Source organism: Impatiens glandulifera, chromosome 1, assembly GCF_907164915.1.
Source record: "Impatiens glandulifera chromosome 1, dImpGla2.1, whole genome shotgun sequence".
Taxonomy (NCBI): Eukaryota; Viridiplantae; Streptophyta; class Magnoliopsida; order Ericales; family Balsaminaceae; genus Impatiens; species Impatiens glandulifera.
In genome coordinates, this window is record NC_061862.1 from 78,971,555 (window position 1) to 78,992,881 (window position 21,327).

General features: G+C 28.6%; 3 protein-coding genes across 3 annotated transcripts; 1 reads left to right on the plus strand and 2 right to left on the minus strand.

The window, feature by feature from the left end:
• Positions 1-293: 293 nt before the first annotated feature.
• On the minus strand, positions 294-1,265 carry LOC124933576 (uncharacterized mitochondrial protein AtMg00810-like). The gene is made up of 2 exons (XM_047473999.1): positions 553-1,265; positions 294-474 (listed from the first exon to the last, which is right to left on the minus strand). The coding sequence occupies exons 1-2, from the start codon at positions 1,263-1,265 to the stop codon at positions 294-296; spliced, it is 894 nt and encodes a 297-aa protein (XP_047329955.1).
• A 2,209-nt stretch (positions 1,266-3,474) lies between these two features.
• LOC124933585 lies at positions 3,475-4,236 on the minus strand. Its single transcript, XM_047474010.1, has one exon. The coding sequence runs from the start codon at positions 4,234-4,236 to the stop codon at positions 3,475-3,477; it is 762 nt and encodes a 253-aa protein (XP_047329966.1).
• Positions 4,237-11,956: 7,720 nt separating this feature from the next.
• On the plus strand, positions 11,957-16,946 carry LOC124919035 (beta-xylosidase/alpha-L-arabinofuranosidase 2-like). Its single transcript, XM_047459150.1, has 6 exons — positions 11,957-12,587; positions 14,359-14,646; positions 14,803-15,070; positions 15,171-15,521; positions 15,691-16,101; positions 16,172-16,946. The coding sequence occupies exons 1-6, from the start codon at positions 12,153-12,155 to the stop codon at positions 16,747-16,749; spliced, it is 2,331 nt and encodes a 776-aa protein (XP_047315106.1). The 5' UTR covers positions 11,957-12,152; the 3' UTR covers positions 16,750-16,946.
• Positions 16,947-21,327: the final 4,381 nt, after the last annotated feature.

Below are 21,327 nucleotides of genomic sequence, written 5' to 3' on the forward strand. Positions count from 1 at the left end.
CGAAGTCACAATCAGGACTTCGACGATCGAACCGTGAAAATATATATAAAAGTGAATAGAAAATTTAGAGAATGAATGACAAATTGGAATGAAAATATGTCTATTGAAATTGATTAGAATAAGAACACGATTACAAAACTTAAATAAAGTAAAGCATAACTAAGAGACATGAAGAGTCTCATTTACTAGAGATAAGATCAAGAGGTTTGGACAATCCAATAGACTCTTGCATAACAAAAAGATTCCTTAATTGTTATTATTATTATTATTACTTTAATTTATAACACTCCCCCTTAAAGTGATGCCCGATGAACTAGTCCCAACTTAGATCGTAGATTTTCGAAAGGACCTTTAGGAAGTGCTTTTGTGAAGATATCAACAACATTATCTTCACTCCTTACCGTAACCATCTCAATGATTCCCTCTAGTACTTTTTCACGAATAAAGTGATGCTCCAACTCAATGTGTTTTGTCCTCGCATGAAACACAGAATTTGAAGTCAATTTAATAGCACTCAAATTATCTCCATGGATAGGAACCGGTTGATCAAACTTGACATGAAAATCCTCCCAGAGTCTACGAAGCCATATGCACTCTTGTGTTGCGTGAGCTGATGCTTTGTATTCTGCTTCTGTTGTAGATAAGGATACCGATCCTTGTTTTCTGCTACTCCAAGATATGCTAGTGTTTCCACAAAGAAAAACAAACCCAGATGTGGACCTTCGATCGTCTCGATCTCTAGCAAAGTCACCATCTGCATATCCTTGCAAGACGAATTTTGCATCTTTTTTGTAGAGTAGACCAATATTTAGTGAGGTATTAATATACTTTAGAATTTTCTTCGCTTCTTCGAGGTGTGGTTTCCTTGGCTCCTGCATGTATCGACTCACCACTCCAACTGCATAAGCAATGTCAGGCCTTATTATAGTCAGATAAATCAAACTTTCCACAAGAGCACGATAAGGACGAGGATCTGGTAGACATGTTCCTTTGTCTCGACTAAGTCTAGGATTTACGTCGAGAGGAGTGTAGCTCTTTTTTCCATCAGTCATACCAAATTTTTCTACCAATTTCTTTGCGTAGTTGATCTGCGATACAAACAACCCTTTATCGAAATTTTTTATTTGCAGACCAAGGAAGGTTCCAAGTTCACCAAGCTTCTTCATCTCAAAGCAAAGCGAGAGCTCATCTTGTAGACGAGCAACCTCATCATAGTTACTGCCCGTCAAGATTATGTCCTCCACATAAAGAAGCACCACCACCATTTGTCCTTGACTCTTCTTTATAAATAGACTTGAGTCGGATTCTGAAGCCTTGTACCCACAAAATTAAAGATATTATGCAATCTTTCCATACCAAGCACGCGGGGCTTGCTTTAATCCATATAGTTCCTTCTTAAGTCTACAGACCAACTGGGAACCATCAGTCTTCTCAAATCCAGGTGGTTGTTCCATATATATTGGACGATCAAGTTCTCCGTAGAGAAATGCATTCTTGACATCCAATCACCACAACTTCCATAGAGAACTTGATGCTAAGGCCAACACAGTGCGAATTGACGTCATCTTCGCAACTAGGCTGAATGTCTCCTCGTAATCTTCTCCATACTTCTGTGAGAATCCTCGAGCGACCAATCTAGCTTTGTATCGATCTATGTTTCCATCAGCCTTTCGCTTGATTCGATACACCCACTTACATGTGACTGCTTAAGTATCCGAGGCTTCAAAACAACGTCCCATGTCTCATTCTTCTTGAGAGCATACATTTCTTCCTCCATTGCTGTCACCCATTCCTTGACATTTTTTACTTCATTATAAGAATTGGGTTCCTCGTCGTCTATTGCGTTTGCAAGGAAACAAGAGAAGGTTGTTACAAAATTATCATCCTTAAATCGAAGGGGCCTTACAATGTTCCTTTTTGGTCGAGATTCCCCATTTTGTTGTTGACTTGATTCTTCCTGATGTGGACTTCCTGGTAACCTTTTACCTTTTTCTCCTTCATCGACTGAAGTATCTTGAGCTATGTCAGGGCTCCCCATGTCACTATTATCACTACTACAGGAGCTTCCCGTAGACGTGGGAGTGGGAAGATTAGTCTGAACAGCTTCCTCAGAATATTTCATGTAGTATGAAGAGATTTCGTCAAAAACAACATCTCTCGACACAGTGCATTTGTGGGTTGATGGATCCATACACTGCCAACCTTTCCTTCTCTAGTCATAGCCGACAAACACGCATTTGACTGCCTTCACATCCAATTTGCTCATTCTCGAGTCTGGAATATGGACATAACAAGTAGATCCAAAATCTCGAAAATGTTTAACATTTGGCTTAAAACCAAAAAGCATCTCGAAGGGAGATTTGAACTCATTTAGGCTAAGCGGGACTCGATTGATGACATGAGTAGCACAACTCATGCCTTCTGCCCATAACTGCCTTGGTATATTCATCATATGCAGCCAAGACTTACAAGTCTTTATAAGGTGTCGAATCTTCCTTTCGGCTATCCCATTCTGTTGCGGGGTCTCAGGGCAAAAGAGTTATCTTTTTATGCTATTTTGCCTACAAAACAATTCAAACTCTTTTGAGCAAAATTCCCCACCATTGTCTGTCCGCAATACTCGAATTTTCCTTTCCTGTTCTCCTTCTTGAACTCGAGAAATTTAGAGAACACTTCAGACTTCTCTTTCACAAAGTACACCCAAGTGAATCTGGAGAAATCATCCAAAAACAGCAACATATATTTACTTCCCGAGTATGAGGCAATTCGAGTTGGTCCTATTAAGTCACTATGAACTCGATCCAAAGGACCCTTACTTCTCGATATAGAGTTTTCGAAAGGAAGTCAATGAGCCTTCCTATATTGACATCCTTCACACACACTGCCCTCCTCAATTCTTAGATCTTCATGTAGATCTTCGACAAGTTTCTTTCGAGACATAACACTGAGCTTAGTCATATTGACATGCCCAAGTCTTGCATGCCATAGAAAAGAGGTGCTTTTGTCGTTCACCTTATCTATGTATGAATTTGAAGCTAAAAGGACAAAGAGATAATTTACCCGAGTACCAGTATGAACCACATTTGCCTTGATTTCTTTCATGTTCCTTAAGAACTTCACATCATGTGGACCGAACAACACCAGATTTCTAGCGTCTATAGCATTTGCAATCGAGAAGAGATTCTTCTGAATTCCTGGGACGTGGTAGACATTCTTCAGAGTAATAGATTCTCCTTTGTCACTTTCAATGACAACTGATCCTTCCTTTTTAATTTCGTGAACCGAGTTATCTACCGTGACAATGCCACCGCCCCCATTATGAACTCTACTCGAAGAGAACACCGAATCATCTCCAGTAACGTGATGTCCGCACCCTGAATCAACGATCCACCTTTGATCGATCTCATGTTTACTATGAGAAGCCTTTGTTTGCTTTTCCTTCAAAGTCATCACATCGACATGAAAAGCCTTGTCCTAGTCCTCCTCAACACGTTGGTTAGACTTTTCTCCGAGATTTGAACTAACAAAATTTCCATTCAAATTTACTCGACAATCTCTCTTGAAGTGTCTAGTCTTGCCGCACCTGAAACACTTAAGGGACTTCTTAGGAATATTTGAAGAATCTTGACATGTTTCTTCCTTCTTTGACTTTCCATTTTTCCAACTCGATTTCTTCACGAGCAACGCACTATTCGACTCCTCCTTTATACTCGTTCTAGTTATTTGTGCGGCCAACGACTCTTGAGATGACAAGAGATTTTCAAACTCCTCGAGTGAAGGTTGTTGAGACCAACCTTGAATCGAGGTGATGAATGGTGTATATTCGGGTCGAAGTCCTCGAACAATATGCCTCTTTGTTCGAGCCTCTGATATTTTCTCATTTGGGTTCAATAAAGAAACTTTTGAGCAAATATTCTTTACCTTAAGAAAGAAATCCGAGACAGATCCGATTTGCTTTGCGGCTGCCAACTCGTTTTCAAGTATTTGGAGACGAGCCTCGTTCTTCTTATTGAAAAGACGATAAAGCGTTTCCCATATCTCGCGAGCAGATCCACAACCGATGATGTGCTCAAACAGATTGTGGGAGATTGACCTCTTTAACACAAATTCTGCCTTTGTGTTGAGTCTCTTCCGCTTCTTCGATGTTTCCGCATTTTTAGCAACATCCTTATGAGCTACATCATCATCGTCTACAACGTTGTCCCACAAATCTTCCCCAACCAGGTACGATTCCATACAGGTTTTCCATATTCGGTAATTTGACTGGTTTAATAAATCCAACCAAGTTCAGCTACACAACCACCACTTTCCATATCGAATAACAACGATACATTCTTCAATAATGTTACCAAAGCTCTGATACCATGTAACGAAGTCACAATCAGGACTTCGATAATCGAACCGTGAAGAAATATATATATATGAAAGTGAATAAAAAAATTAGAGAATGAAATACAAACTGGAATAAAAATTTGTCTATTGAAATTGATTAGAATAAGAACACGATTACAAAACTTAAATAAAGTAAAGCATAACTAAGAGACATGAAGAGTCTCATTTACTAGAGATAAGATCAAGAGGTTTGGACAATCCAAGAGACTCTTGCATAACAAAAAGATTCCTTAATTGTTATTATTATTACTACTTTAATTTCTAACAATTTTGACCTTTAGATAGATTTTAAATTTGAAATTCGAGAGCTTTTTGAGAAAACTTGATTTCGAGCAAATATACGTCAAATCACTCGAGATTGATTTACAAACATGTCCATCATCATTTACAAATTGTTATAATGATTATTGAGTTGTCATTATTGAGCTAAAATAACTCGATTTTTTAAAATTTTAAAATCAAAATTGGGTATTTCTAATTTAAGTTGATTGATTTGAATTTGTCTAGATAGAAAATTTATAAATGATTTTATGATCAAATTCAAATCAAGATATTGAGTAACCACGCGGCATTGAAGAACACGTGAAGTGAAATGTAAAAATTTCAATTTTGGTTCATGACATGAATTTAACATAAATGACATCTTACCGTGTGTTGGAAAATACTCTTAGAGTCTTATCAAAGTTATAGGATGAGCCAAAACCGAGCTTAGAAACAAGATTTCGTAAAAACTCACAAAAAAAATTGAGATTTTTTAATGGCAGATGTTGAAGGAGATTAATTAATTGGTGATATAAGGCTTGGTTCTTGTCATTTTTCTTGGCCATGAATCCTTTTTATAGCTGGCCAAAGTCGGTTGATGGCCAAGGCCTGTTCAAATTCAAACAAAATCAGCAATGGCCTTTCCACTAGCCTGGCCAAATTCATCCTTTTGTGGAATAAGACGAGCTAAAACTGTATGAGAAATGATCACATTGGGCACGTTTAAAAACGTTTGTCTGAAAATTTGATTTTTCTGACTTTTAAAAAATAAATATAAAATATAAATATCTCTTTGAAAATTTGAAATAAAATTAAATCAAATTGGGAATTGTTTAAAAAACTAGTTTGTGACTAAACAGTTTTCACCTAAATTTTCTTACAAAATTAGAGAAAATAAATAAATTATTGACATTTAATGCAATAACGCCTTTGGAAAATAGATTCTTTAGAGTTTTAGTGCTTGATTATACGTGAAAAATAGATGTAACGCTATGTCTCAAATTCCCGTTAAAAACAGTCTCTATTTCTAATATTTTTGCTATTTTTAAAAAATATTTTACATTTATTTTATTCATTTATTTGTCAATTTCTATATGATCTAAATATCTACAATATACTTTAATATTAAATTTAAAGTAATAGATATTAAATAGAATAATAATTTTAAGTATAATAATAATAATAATAATAATAATTAGTATTCCCAAATTAATAAACTTGAGAAAATGAAAGAAGAATTAAAATTTATTATATCTATAAATTAATTTTATGATTATAAATAAATTAACCACGATTTTTTGGAGTTTTTATAATAGTGGCACAAAAATTAAATCAAATATTTAAAAATGAATCAAAAAATTTATTTTTATTAAAAACATTATGTTACTTTTTAGATTTTTTTAGTTTTTTTTTATAAAAAATGGTTCAAAAGTCATTTAAATATAAAAATAAGATAAATAAAATAAAACATAATTGGTTAGCCTAAGGTGTTCTGTGAGGCTAAGGTGTTTTGTGCCTTGACCGTTAGTATAGGCATTAACCTCCATGACCGTGCTCTGATTGGTCTAGGCATATCAAGTTTTGTTTGATTTGGGCCAAACATTTTTGACCCGTTTTGCATTTTTTTTTTTACTTACAAAATTAATTAATATATAATTTTTTTTTTCCTATCTTATTTATTTATTTTTGTATATTTTAGGGATTTATTTTTAATTATTTTGGGATAAATTAAAATATTTTTCTTAAATAATTATTTAATTTATTTTGTTCTTTATTTTAATTAATTTGGGATGAATGGATATAATATTTTCCACCAACAATTACTTAAATTAATTTTAATCCCTTAATGATAATATAAGTTTTAGAAATTTATTTTAACGACCCGAGTTTATTTAAAAATTTTAACAAACCAACTTTTTTTTGGAGAGGACTTATAGTCATTTAGAAATTAATGAGGACTTATGGAGCTTAGGAGTATTCGGTCCTCCTAAAAAAATTATGATTTATAAGTTGACATTTAATTTGTGGTGGAGTAAAATTATATTGGAGAATTAGATACACATGTGGTAAAAGAACAATTGCTTATTTCTTAACCTTAATTGTACTAATGTGTGTTTCACTTAATTTTGACACTTACAAAGTTACATATTTGGCCGGTAGCTTTACACATAAGGCCATTATATAACATTATAAAAAGTTACATATTTGAAATTGCTTTACAGATATAATATTATTAAAAGTAAGAGGAGTGATAGAGGGAGGGAATTTGGTGAGGGAATGACGTGGCATCACCTTCATTGGTTGGAAAATGTAAAAGTGGGAGGAAAGAGAGAAAAGAGAGAAATTATTTGATTTTTTCAGCGAATAAGATTATGCCACGTAATTCCTCACCAAATTCCTTCACCTAATCATTTCTCTAAAAGTAATTAATAATACTGTATAAAGGCAATATTTATGTAAAATAAAAGTAAATATTGCATACTAGTAACTCCATGAGGATACAAACATGGAATTAGAAAAAAGGTTAGCAGACATTAATAAGTGGAGTTGATGAAGAAACATTACATGGATTAATTGTCATCACGATTTCAAATGAATAATTAAGGAAATAATTATGATTGCGTGACTATTTTTATTTTCCAGATTTGGCTGGTTTGAAAATAGCATAAAATTGGAACAAAACTAAATTAATTATATAAAAATGATAGGTTAACGAGAAAAATATTGACAAGAAAGTTTACTAATAATATGTCATTTCTTGAGTGTGTTAAAAATTTAATAAAAATAGAATTTTCATATTTTTAATCCATTCAAAAACTGACACATTATTTGTTAATTTTTTATTTTTTTCTATATTTCGACCCTCTATCTTTTCTCTTAATTATATAAGTTGTTTCTAGACAAATTAATCATTTAAAAGGTTGCTGAAAATGGTATAATGAAAAAGCCAATTTGAAATGATCATTCTCAATTAAATTGACTGTGTACATGAAAGTGGAAAAAAATATACAAAGTAGTTGGACAATTATACAAGATAAACTATATACAAAAATAAATTTTTGTTAGTGAGATGATTTTCACTTCAACTTAATATATTTTTAGTGAGGAATTAAATTGAATTTTTTGATATATTAATATATTATTTAAAATATTTTTAAGGAACTATATTATGTTCAACTTATCTAATAAAAGTATTTTAGATACAAATAAACCATTTAGGGAATTTAAATGATAAAAGTGGATTATGATCCATTAAATGTGACATATTTCACTTAAAAAAATAAAATAGAAGTAAAAGTCATAATTTTAGAGTTATTCTTGTTAAAGTTTTGTTTAAAATTATTTAGACTGGAGTTGGATATGGTTTGAAAAATAAATAAATTATAAGTTTATTTGAAAAAAAAATAATTTTTTATTCAAATGGTTTAAATAAAATAATATTCTAAAATATATTTTAGTTATATAGTCTTAACAAATTTAATAATATTTTTGGATTAATCTCAACTTATTTATGAGAATAAAACTGAAACAAAAATTAAATTAATTATTTAATAACTAGCCATTCAGCTGTCAATAAGATACTTACTTTAGTTTTATTTTTTTAAATAAATTATATACCCAAACACTACAAATTAATTATATTAATATGCTTTTTAAAAAACAAACTAATAATTTAAAAGTTACCTAAAAAGGTTCTCTAACATAGAACATGAAAAGGCCAAATTGAAATGATCAATCTCAATTAAATTGATTAAAATGCAAATGTTTTTTTTGAAGAAAAAAAAAATATTTTTGTTGTTTCTTCTTTGGTTTTTTATTTTTACAAATATTTGACTCTTTTAGATCTTCTAATTATATGTGGTGAAAGGAATAAATTTAGAGTCAAAATAAAAATTCAATTACAATATAAAAATAAGAAAGAATTATCTAATTAACGTATTTGTGAGTCATTTTGAATTTTAAACATGTATCAAAAAAATAAATATGCTATATTAAATTCAATATTTATAAACCTTGGAAATGGATTGTTACAAAATACTATTTAATTATTTATACTTTTCTCCCCTTATGTTAACAAATGTACAACTTAAATCTTAACAATTAAATAGATAAAGATTTAAATGGGCCAAATTTTTTGGTTAAGAGCCCATTGGATAAGTGGCCTTAATCCATTAATATTTACTTTCATTATCCAGTATTTAAAAATAGTTACTTGTAATAAAATAATATGATTAATATAATATAATTTTAACTCTCTGATAATTGTTTTTTCTTATTTTTAATTTTTTTTCATTTAATTCATTTTGTTGGGTGTGCTTACACAATTTATTTTTTATTTTTAATATACAATGCACTTTTAAAAAAATATATAATATAATTTATACATCAAGGTATATATTAATTTATAGATAATAATCTAAATTATTTTATAAACTATTGATTCTTTTAGCAGATATAATTTTTTTATTCAGATTGAATCATGAAGTGTCAACACAAAAGTTAAGGGTACAAACAAATACATCTAACAAACAACATTATTGTCATCAATACAAAAATAATAAATCCCATATGTAGTTTGTCACTTATATATTTATTTATAAGAAATAAATGACATTATTTTGATAGTTATTTGTAATTAATTTTGTTCCTAATTCAATATTTATGAAAATTAATTAATTTATTTGAATAAGTAATATTATTTTTTAGATTTTTAAATATAAATTCATTTTATTTTTGTAATATAATAAGATTTAAATAATTTATTAATTTGTAAAATTATTATAAATTATCTAATACAAATCAAATCTCGTGACATTTGATCTCATGTATTTTTTCCCCCTTGATTACCCTAGTAGGCTTTGTATATATTATTTTTTTTAAGTTATATTTAGATAAATTAAAAATTAAAATCATAAAAAAAATATGCTAAAAAAACTCATTAGATTTTAATATATATTTTTAAAATTTTAAGAAGTGATAAAGATACCTAAAATTATCTTCAAACTTTAATTTTGACTCATGCGGATTGAATTCTAGATATTTAGTCTATATTTTTTTAATAAAAAACTATCAATTCCTTTTAAAGTGTGTATTAATCTTTTAATCTAAGTAACAATTACTTAATATCTTTATTTTGTAATAGAGATCAATTATTTATTGAAACAGCTTAATGGAATGTTACATCGAAATTATGGTAAAATAAAATAGCCACATTAAAATTACTTATTAGAGAGATCCGTTTGATGTTTGTTTTGGTTCTCAAACATTTTCTAATTAATAATAAAAATATATATTTTAATATAAATATTATTTTAGTGGATGATTTTAATAATAATTTTCGTTAGAACATGAATGATTGGATCAGGCTGGCCCAAGGATAAGCCAATTATAATAATTATTTATTTAAAATAATTTAGGTATAAAAAATGTTTGTAACTCAACAAATAAAGTATAGTATTTTTCTAAACAGGTCATTTCTTTTATTATATATATATATTAAGAAGAAGAAACCAACAGCCCAATCTTCTATACCTGCCCTAAAGTTATGCTTAATTATTTTTCACAAACATAAACAACTCAAATTTATGAATATCTAAATCAAAAAATATATTTGACAAACATGTGATGTTGGAGCAATCCCCATTCAATATTTATATGGATGATCATCTTCAAACTTCCCTAATAATGGGGGGTGATGCCATATTATTGAAGTCTAATACATTCAAGGTTTAATTATGATGATTTGTGACAATATAGAGCAAATTGAGTAAACCTAATCAATAAGAATGATGTGGAATAACATTGGGTGAACTAAGTTGAAACATTGTTGGTTAAGAGGATGCAAAAGCGAGATCGATCTATCGCCTTAGACTCCCTTCCACACCGAGAATTCAAAATCTACAAAATTATATATATATATATTAAAAAATCTACTAAATTATATTTATTTTTATTAAAAATAATATAAATTCATTCTATTTATTTAATATAATATAAAAATATAAGTATATAATTAAAAAATATTAATAAAAAAATCGCTTAAAAACTCTAATTTTCAGAACCATGTGTGCACACAAATAGAGAAAAAATAACAATTATAATTTCGTTCTCGAATTTTCGTAGATAAATATAATTAAATATATAATATTATTAATATATTTTTATTTTATATTTTATAAAATTAATTTTAAATATATTACAATATATTATATGAATACATCATTTTATATCCTTTATTTTTTTAAGAATTTTATTATGATAAATACATTACACACAATGTATCAGCTCCATATGTAAGACATGAAGATGGACAACCTACTCACCAGAAATTTGTGAGTGAAAAAAACTGATGAAATTCTAATAATTATTTCTATATTCTAGATCAAATTTTCATCCTTCAATTCCCTTCTTTTTCTTGCTACTTTTTTTTTAAAACTAATTTATTCGATTTTTCAATTTCCGTTTCCAAACAAACCACATTTAAATATTAAGATTTCAAATGATATTCATAATTTACAAATTATACCAAACAATAATACACTATTATCAATTGTATATCTTAATTAAATATCAACAAAACTCAAAAAAATAAAATAAAAAATTAAAACCATTTAACAAATATTACATGGTTGTAAGGTGAGCAAACGTGAAAAACCAATTCGTTTTGTTTTCCGTATTAAATCCAAACTAAATTAATTTAATCCGTAATCTAAACCATTTTAATAATTAATACGGATAGTATATTGATTAGATTAAATATGGTTTCTACAACCCAAACCCAAACTCAAACCCAAACCCAAACCCAAACTCAAATCCAAATTCAAATCCAAATCTAAATCCAAATCCAAATTAGAAGAAATATATATATTTTTTATTTTGGTAAATGTCAACTTAAAATTATTTAATAATTTTTTTATAATTTATTAATTTATTTTATTTATATTTAATTAAAAATTTGAATCTAAAAAAAATTCACTAAAGTAATGCGAAGATAAATCAAAAAGTATATTATATTAAATTAAAATTAAAAAAAAAATTAAAAAAATATATTTTTATTTAGATAATTGTAAACCAATACGAATTTAATCAAATTCAAACTCAACCCAATTCGATCTCATATCAAATCCAAAATATCTGATGAGAATTAATATTTTAGATTGGGATGAATTTGGATTTAAATTAATTCTTCAAATACTCAATCTAACTAAATACATTGAGTCATTGTCATCCATATAACATAACACATTTTCTCTCACACACACTGAAACACACAATAGAAACCCAACCAAATGACAGAAAATCATTCACGGGCTATATTACAATATCAGAAAAAGAGAAGATAGAGATTCTATAAACATGATTCATAGTAATTAAAGAGTCCCAATCTTAAAAAACTGTCCTTCCTTCCTCACGGGCAGCTTAAAAACAATGTCTTTATCTCCCACTCTCTCACTATAATCACATTTCACTTTTCCAATTCTTCGTTACCAGACCCAAAAATGGCATCATCTTCATCTTCATCTTCTCTCTTTCTCCATTCACAAGCTCTCACCTTTATCATCTTACTTTCATACTCTTTCTTCATCTCTGTCAAATCCCAAACAACCCCAGTTTTCGCCTGCGATATCGCCGGAAACCCATCTCTAGCAAATTTCACTTTCTGCGATTCGTCGGCGACGAGTGCAGATCGAGTGAATGATTTAGTAAAGAGACTTACATTGTCGGAAAAAGTTGGGTTTTTGGTTAACTCTGCTATTTCAGTTCAAAGACTTGGGATTCCGAAATATGAATGGTGGTCGGAGATGTTACATGGGGTTTCTGATGTCGGTCCTGGTACTAGGTTCACCGGTCCGGTCCCCGGAGCTACTAGTTTTCCTCAGGTTATTTTGACTGCGGCTTCTTTCAATGTTACTCTTTTTCAAGCCATTGGAAAGGTAATTAATTTTAATTTAGTTGTTTAATTGGGTTATTTGAAATGTTTATTATAAGAATCTTGATAACTCACACTTATTATTGGGAGAAGTAAAAAGTTAATATCTTATGCATACACTAAACACAAGAAATATTGGTCAGCTTGTTTGATGTGTTGGGTTAATTGGGATTTTTATTGAGTTTTAAAATTAAATTTTATAAAAATTAAATTAAAGGTTTAATTAATAAATTAAGTGGTTGAATGTTGAAAGAATCATTAAGTGATTGATTAGGTTTTTGAAAAGAAAAAAAAAACTATTTAATTTTTAAGTTATTTAGGATTTTTTTTGGGTTATTTTTAAATAATTAGTTAAATTATTACAATATAATCATGTATTTACAAATTTAATTTTTTTATATTTTTTGATTATTTATTGAGTAAATGAAACCAATAACACATAAGAATTTTGTATAAAAAATTAATGTTTTCAAATTCCATTATTATAAACAACTATTTAAATAAAAGTGGGACATATTAACCTTATAAAAAATAAAAATAAAACATGAAAGAAGCTCAAAAAGAAAATGTTTGTAAGTAAGTATTAATTTTAAAATAAATCATGATTATCGCATTGCCAAACAACTTTTCATCCATTTAGTATGAATTTTTATTATTAAAAATAATAATATAAAATTGCCTTTAATTTTTTTTTTTTTTTTGGCAACACTTTTAATAATTGGTTTGTGAATAGACATGTTTGTAATTATATGCTCCATCTAACTCTTCTGTCACGCATTATGAGATGCCGTAGAACTAAAGGGAAAATGATAGACATTTAAGGTATATATATATATAGATAGATATATATTTGTTAATAATTATTATTTATTATAGGTTATAGATACCAAAAATAATAATATTATTAATTAATATAGTTTTTATTTATCCTTATTTGTCTTTTATAATAAGACAATGGGTATATTGTTTTTTTATTTATGACCAAAAGAATCTAGATCTTCAAATTATTTCTTTATCTTGTAATGTTTTTCTTCATTTAATCTCTGAATAAACTAATTTTTATCACATAATACTTTAAAAATAACACACAACTCATTTATTAATACTTTTGTAAACTCAATCAGAATGTGTGTAAATTTTTTTTCTTAAGTTATGTTTTATAATATTATATAATTTAAATCAATATTAAGATGAAATATTTAATAAAAAAAAGTGTTGTAATAAAATTTATCATTATTTTTTTGGTTAAATCTAAATTCAACTCTAAGAGGTTGTTTGATGTTAGTTTTTTTTTTTTTAAATTATCTAAAACTCAACAATTTCGTTATATAATTTTTTAAACATTAAATTACTTAATTTATTAATTAAAATATTTTTATTTTATTTTATAAAATTTAAATTTTAAAGATAAAAGACATTATAGTAATTTAGACCACTAAAAACTCAAATAACTTATTTTTTCTAAAACAATATTGTAAAAAATCATTAAAACCCATCAAATAATTCATATCAAACAAATTCCAAATGTTAATAAAGTATTTTTAAATGGGCATTTGAAATTATGCCCTGGTAAAATTGGATGGATGAGTTTTATTTTTTTATTAGTTTGATTGTAAACTTACAATATTTGGTTGATAGAAAAGGAGTCAAAGAACTGAGCTTTTACTTTTCTTTACAAAAATCACTTTTTGAGTCACAAGTGGGCATCCTTCCAATTTCCAATTTCCAAATCATGATCATATTAATATTCCCTTTGATAAATCAATTTTTTACAGGTGGCATCAACCGAAGCTAGGGCAATGTACAATGTAGGATCAGCTGGATTAACCTATTGGTCTCCAAATGTGAATATTTTTAGGGATCCAAGGTGGGGAAGAGGTCAAGAAACTCCTGGTGAAGACCCTTTACTCTCTAGCAAATATGCATCCAACTATGTCAAGGGTTTGCAACAATCCGAAGATGGTGACATAAACAAGCTCAAAGTCGCCGCTTGTTGCAAACATTACACCGCCTACGATGTCGATAATTGGAAAGGCACCGATCGTTACCATTTCAATGCCGTGGTAAATTTTCAAAACTACATTCAAATCATTATTCAAAATATTAAAATAACTTTTATATCAATATAATGTTAAATTGTGACATATTAATCATTTACTCAAATAAGCTATAAGAATGTCTTTTATATGACAATTTGTGTCTTAACTATTTTATTATAGGTGAACCAACAAGATTTGGATGATACATTTCAGCCACCATTCAAAAGTTGTGTTCTTGATGGGAATGTGGCTAGTGTCATGTGTTCATACAACAAAGTGAATGGCAAGCCAACTTGTGCTGACCCTGACTTACTAGCAGGGGTCATCCGAGGTCAATGGAAACTTAATGGGTACATTGTTTCCGATTGCGATTCGATAGAGGTGTTCTATAACGACCAGAAGTATACGAAGACACCCGAAGAGGCTGCAGCAGTGGCCCTTTTGGCAGGTTAGTGATCAAGAATAAGACAACAACCTTTTGAGTTTTGATCTTGGTATATATGGTTATATAACTTATAACCCACAATTTTCTTTTATGTTTTTGTTAGGTTTGGACTTGAACTGCGGAGATTACTTGGGGAAGTACACGGAGGGGGCGGTTAAAGCAGGGCTGGTTAACGAATCGGTGGTTGATAAGGCCATTAGCAATAACTTTGGTACGTTGATGAGGCTTGGTTTCTTTGAAGGAGATCCGAGAAAGCAACTATATGGAAAGCTCGGTCCTAAAGATGTATGCACGCAAGAGAATCAAGAATTGGCTCGAGAGGCGGCTAGGCAAGGCATTGTTCTCCTCAAGAACACTCCCAAAGGCCTTCCTTTTTCTACCACTTTAATCAAGTCTTTAGCCGTCATTGGCCCCAACGCTAATGTCACTCACACAATGCTAGGCAACTACGAAGGTAAGAAAGTTTGTTTCCTCAACTCGTATGGATATTATTTGAAAATGAATATTTTTTTTATAAATGGTCCCGATGTGAGGACTCGAACTCATGATCATGTTGACATAAGTTCTATGAGTCTCCACTATTTGAAACAGAATACTAAAAGTATAATTTATGCGGTTTGTAGGAAAGCCATGCAAATACACAACCCCTTTGCAAGGTCTAACAAGCTTGGTTGCTACAACTTACGCACTCGGTTGTGCCAATACTGCATGTGGCACCGCCCAATTGGATGATGCCAAGAAAATTGCAGCCTCGGCCGATGCTGTAGTCTTGGTTATGGGCGCTGACCAGAGCATCGAGGCAGAGAGTCGAGACCGATTAGATCTTACACTTCCGGGGCAACAACAACTATTGATCACACAAGTTGCAAGTGTCGCTAAGGGACCCGTTATTCTTGTCATTATGTCGGGTGGAGGCATGGATGTTACGTTCGCAAAGGAAAGTGACAACATCGCTAGCATTCTTTGGGTCGGTTACCCGGGCCAAGCTGGTGGAGCTGCCATTGCTGATGTTATCTTCGGTTACTATAACCCTAGTATGTGTTTGTGAAACAAAATTGAAAGGTGATAAAAAAAAAAACATATTTGATGTTTTGTGTTTTGTAGGTGGAAGATTACCCATGAGTTGGTATCCTCAATCCTACGTAGACAAAGTACCTATGACAAACATGAACATGCGACCGGATCCAACAACAGGCTATCCCGGGAGGACTTATAGATTCTACACCGGAGAGACCGTGTACACATTTGGAGATGGGCTAAGTTACACTTCATTCAATCACCACATAGCACAAGCACCAAAGTTGATATCCATTCCATTAGGATTGGATCACACGTGTAGGTCTTCAAAGTGTAGATCAATCGACATTCTAGACGAGCCTACATGCCAAAACGTGTCGTTTAGCATCCGAATGCGTGTGAAGAACGTGGGAGGGATGAGCGGAGGGCAGACTTTGTTCTTGTTCACGAGCCCGCCTTCGGTGCACAATGCCCCGAGGAAGCATTTGTTAGGGTTTGAGAAGGTGAAGATGTTGAGGCCAAAAGAGGAAGGTAGTGTGAGTTTTAAGGTGGATGTTTGTAAGGACTTGAGTGTGGTGGATGAGGTTGGGAATAGGAAAATAGCATTGGGACAACATTTGCTTCATGTGGGTGATTTGAAACATTCCTTAAATATAAGGATTTGATTTCAAATACTCATGAATTCCAAGGGCTTTTGTTTACTTTTCTTTATTGTGGGTTTTATGAAAAAATGTGGGGGGGGAAATTGAAGAATTGAGAACTTGGAATTACATAAAAAAAAAAATTAATAATGTAACCAAGTTTTCACTTGTAATCAGACAACTGGTTTATTTAAGAACATAATCTTTTTTTCTTATTTGTACTTGGTTTATGTTTTTGTCTTACAATTTGGACTTGTTTTGATGGGCTCATACAAAAGGATAAGTTAGGGCTTAAAGTTTTGAAGTTGTATCTTCTCATTGAGCTTTAAATTAAAATGGAAAAGGAAAAAAAAAATAGTAATTGCATTTCGATTCCAATTTAATTAGTTAAAGCTATTTTAGAACATGAGGCTCATATTTTAAATCTTGTTATTTAAGTCTATGACTTTAACAATTTTTAACTACTTTTTACTTTTTTTTCCTTTTTTCTAACTGACCGTTTGTCAACTTATTCCAATACATATATTCTTTGTCACGTAATTATTGAATATATATTTTTGTCTGAAAAATATGAATTAATTCTTACTCCCTACTTGCTTTGTGATCAGTTCATTTTTTTTTTTAAAAAAAATATTAATTTAAATCATTAAAATTCAAATTTCAAATAATACAATTCAACTGAACTTGTAATTGGGCCTAACTTTAAACAACATTATGACTTCATCTAAAAAATACAATTTTTTTTTTTTTATTGTAGATGGATAATAAACATGAATTAATCGAACTAGATTATTTATTTTTTGTGACCAGGAATGAGCAAAATAGTTAAATTTTAATTTGTTTTATCAAGTCCAAATTATATTAATTGAATTCGTAATTCAATCAATAATATTGATTAATACGGATTGAATTAAATATGATTTTGGATAATACAATATAATTTTTTTATTTAATTGTGTAAAAGTTTATTTAATTTACTTTATTTTGATTTTGTTAATTAATGTTATATATATATATATATATATATATATAAATCACTTATAAAAAAATAATTTTATAGGTATCGAAAAAAAATCCTAAATAATGCGAAAAAAAGTAAAATAAATAGTATATTGAAAAAATTGATTGTTTAAATATTGCGAAAAAGAAAATAATATATTGCAATGAAATAAGTAAAAAAATATAGAAAATATAAATATTAAGATAATCCTAATTAAATCCGTAATTAATCAAATTTGAATTCAATCCATCCAAACTCAATTCAATCTAAAATAGCCAATTGGAATTATTATTTCGAATTGGATTTCAAATGAATCATTTTAATGCTCAACTTACTTCTAATAAACTTAAATAAACTCATTAATAATATTTTAAAGAAATGAGATATTGACAAGTTAACAATCATACCTAGTAATTATTGCCCTTGTTCATTTGTTATAGAGAAAATTTTCTTGGAATTATTCACTAATATATTAATAATAATATAGCATCATTCAATTACTCCTCCATCCTATTGTATTATTTCACTAACTTAGAGCATGCTATAAAATAATTCAATGATGCTCCCATCTCTTTCAATTTGATTAAAAGTCAATGAATTTAAAAAATTTAAAAATTAAGTTGTATATTGCAATAAATATGAGTACCAATGATTTGCAAATTTATGTTGGAGGAGAAATAAACATTGGTGTAATCAAATCTACATATAATCTATTACATAATTAAATGAATCCAAATCTTAGTCCATTAAAAGATATAAAATTAACCCATTTGATATAATGTAGGTTTTTATGTTATAAGGAAATAAATAATTAAAAATGAGTCAAATAAATGGAAAAGGTAAAGAAATAGATGGATTGATGTCACCTCCTAGACCTATGACTATCTATCATATATATATATATAAAATAAAAATATATATGTGGAGAACCTTATCATCCATCAATAATGATAAACCAAGGATTATTTAAATTATGAATCTCATCAACCTTAGTCCAAGGGACAACAATAATTCTTTTTTTATTGTTATTAGTATGCTATTATTTTTAATGAGAAGTTCAAATATTATAATGGTAAACCCATAATTATTTTTCTTTAATATGTAAAGAGTTGGAATGTTTGTACCCTTTTGAAAACAATATGTAAAGAGTTATTTAGAACAATTAGTTTATATTAAGAATTAATTTATTATAAATGATCCATAATTGTATATATAAAAATATAACTAAATTTTTAAGCAACTTATATTGTGCCAAATGCTTATAAATTTATTTTTATTTAGTTTTCAATGTAAGAGAATTGTATGATAAATTAATATCCATTGATCAAAGTGATTTTTTTTATAATGGTATAATTAAGAATTTTTGAATGAATAATTGTTTTCATTAGAATAATTGTTAAACATCTAACCTGTTAAAATAATACAAAATATATCGTAAGTTAATTTAATAAACAAACAAGAACGTATTATTGACATATGTCTCAAACTAACTTCAAAATGTAAAATATCATAAATTACTTAAAAATTCAAATAACAACATTCAATCAAATAACATGTCTCAAATCAACTTTAAAACTCTAGATCAAAATTATAGTAAATGTGGAGGAAAATATAATAAACTAGTTAAAAATACATATACAAACATACAATCAAATGACATGTCCAAATCTACATACAAATATTTAAGTACAAGTTGAGCAAATATCATAAATTAATCAAAAGAAACAAATAATAACATCAAATCAAATAACATATGTCCTAGATAAACCTATAAACTCCACATCGAGGTTATTGGATGCGATAAAATCAATTTGAAACTCCAAAAACTCAATGAATGTCCTACAAGCAAGCTACAAGGTTTTAACCCTCCAAATTTAGATATATCATATATTCAAAATTTATTGTAAATTTGTTTTTTTTTTAAGTAAGACGTTTTTCATTTATCTCCGACCTCGTTAAGATCATAAGAACTGGATTAAAAAACTCCACAAATACAAACCAAGTTGTGGTATGAATTATCACAAGTTCAACAAATAAATCTATAGAAAAAGAAAATGATCTTCAAGTTTATAAACAAAGATTAAAAATAAAAAATAAAACCACAACATGGTTTAAGAGGTAAAATCAATTAATATTCCTGTTAACCTTCTTATTGCTGAAATTTGTTTTTTTCATTTTTTTGAGGTTCATAGTTCACATGATTATGAAGTTTTTGTATTTTTCTTTCTTGTTTTTTAATTATTAAAAGACGTCATCATGTAAACTTGATTAATAAAATTTCTAATATTAAATTAATTAAAAAGTTCATAAGTAAAATAATTTTATAAGTATAGTGGAAATGTAGGACCCTGGTTAGACTATACGAGGATTCCAAAGGGCAAAGTGACTAATTCCTTGAATACATCTACAATAAAATAAACAAATTCACAAGAATACATTGTTATACTATGCTTTTTTATTTTTAGTTTGACCTTAGCCTTTTTTTCTCAATAATTTATGAAACCCTAGTTTCATCATACAAACTCACAATTTAATTGAAAAATAAATATCACAATACCAACATATACAAATTAACTTAAGAATCTTACAAATTAGATCAAACACAGTAATTTCATATATATGAATTGTAATTGAGATAAAAAGTTATTATTAAAATACTCATTTATAAATTAAATTAGGGTATGTTTGAATATGTGAAATTGTAATATATAAGATTTGGTATTGAAATTCAAATTCTAAGAATTTTTGTATTGAATTACAATTTAATTCTTATGTTTGAAAAATTATATAATTATAATTCAATTCTAATTTTTATGTTTGAAAAAAATTCAAAAAATATTGAATATATATTATCTATATTATTAAGATATTTGTTTGATACAACATACTCGATAGCTCAAGTATCAAGAATTTTTATTTAGTGGTCGATTCTCATGAAGAAAAAAATATCGGTTCGACATGTTAATTTACTAAATTAAAAAAAAAAATATTGGTTTGAATATTAACTTCTTAAATTAAAAAAAATAAAATATTAATTCGACATTTAACTTTTTTAAATAAAAATAAAAATATTAACTTACTAAATTTAAAATAAAATATATATCGGTTCAAAATTTTAACTTTCTAAATTAAAAAATATATCGGTGGAATAATTTCAAGTGTTTCTTCGCCAACCTTATTTATCACATATGGATAGAGAGGAACGCTAGAGTCTTTCAAGAATCTGCAACGATGTTGATATGGTTTGGAACGATATTATCACCGACGACAACTCCCTCATCTGAACGTGAAGGCGTATTTCCACATGCGAGAAGAATTGATTAATCTGTCAAAATTGGAACATCGCTTACAAGAAAGTCACCCTCACTACTGATTTCATGGTGCTTTAATTGTCATTTGTCGTTTGTATTTGTCATTTATTTTTTTTATTTTGTTTCCTCATTGTTGTCATTCATTCAGTTGTTTATTTATATTTTTCCTTGAACTCATGTAACTCTTTTATCTTTTTTGACTTTTTTTTAATTAACGCTATGTCGTTTTTTTAAAAAATATATATATATATATATAACAAGTTAACCGTATTGTAAATATTAAAATAATAA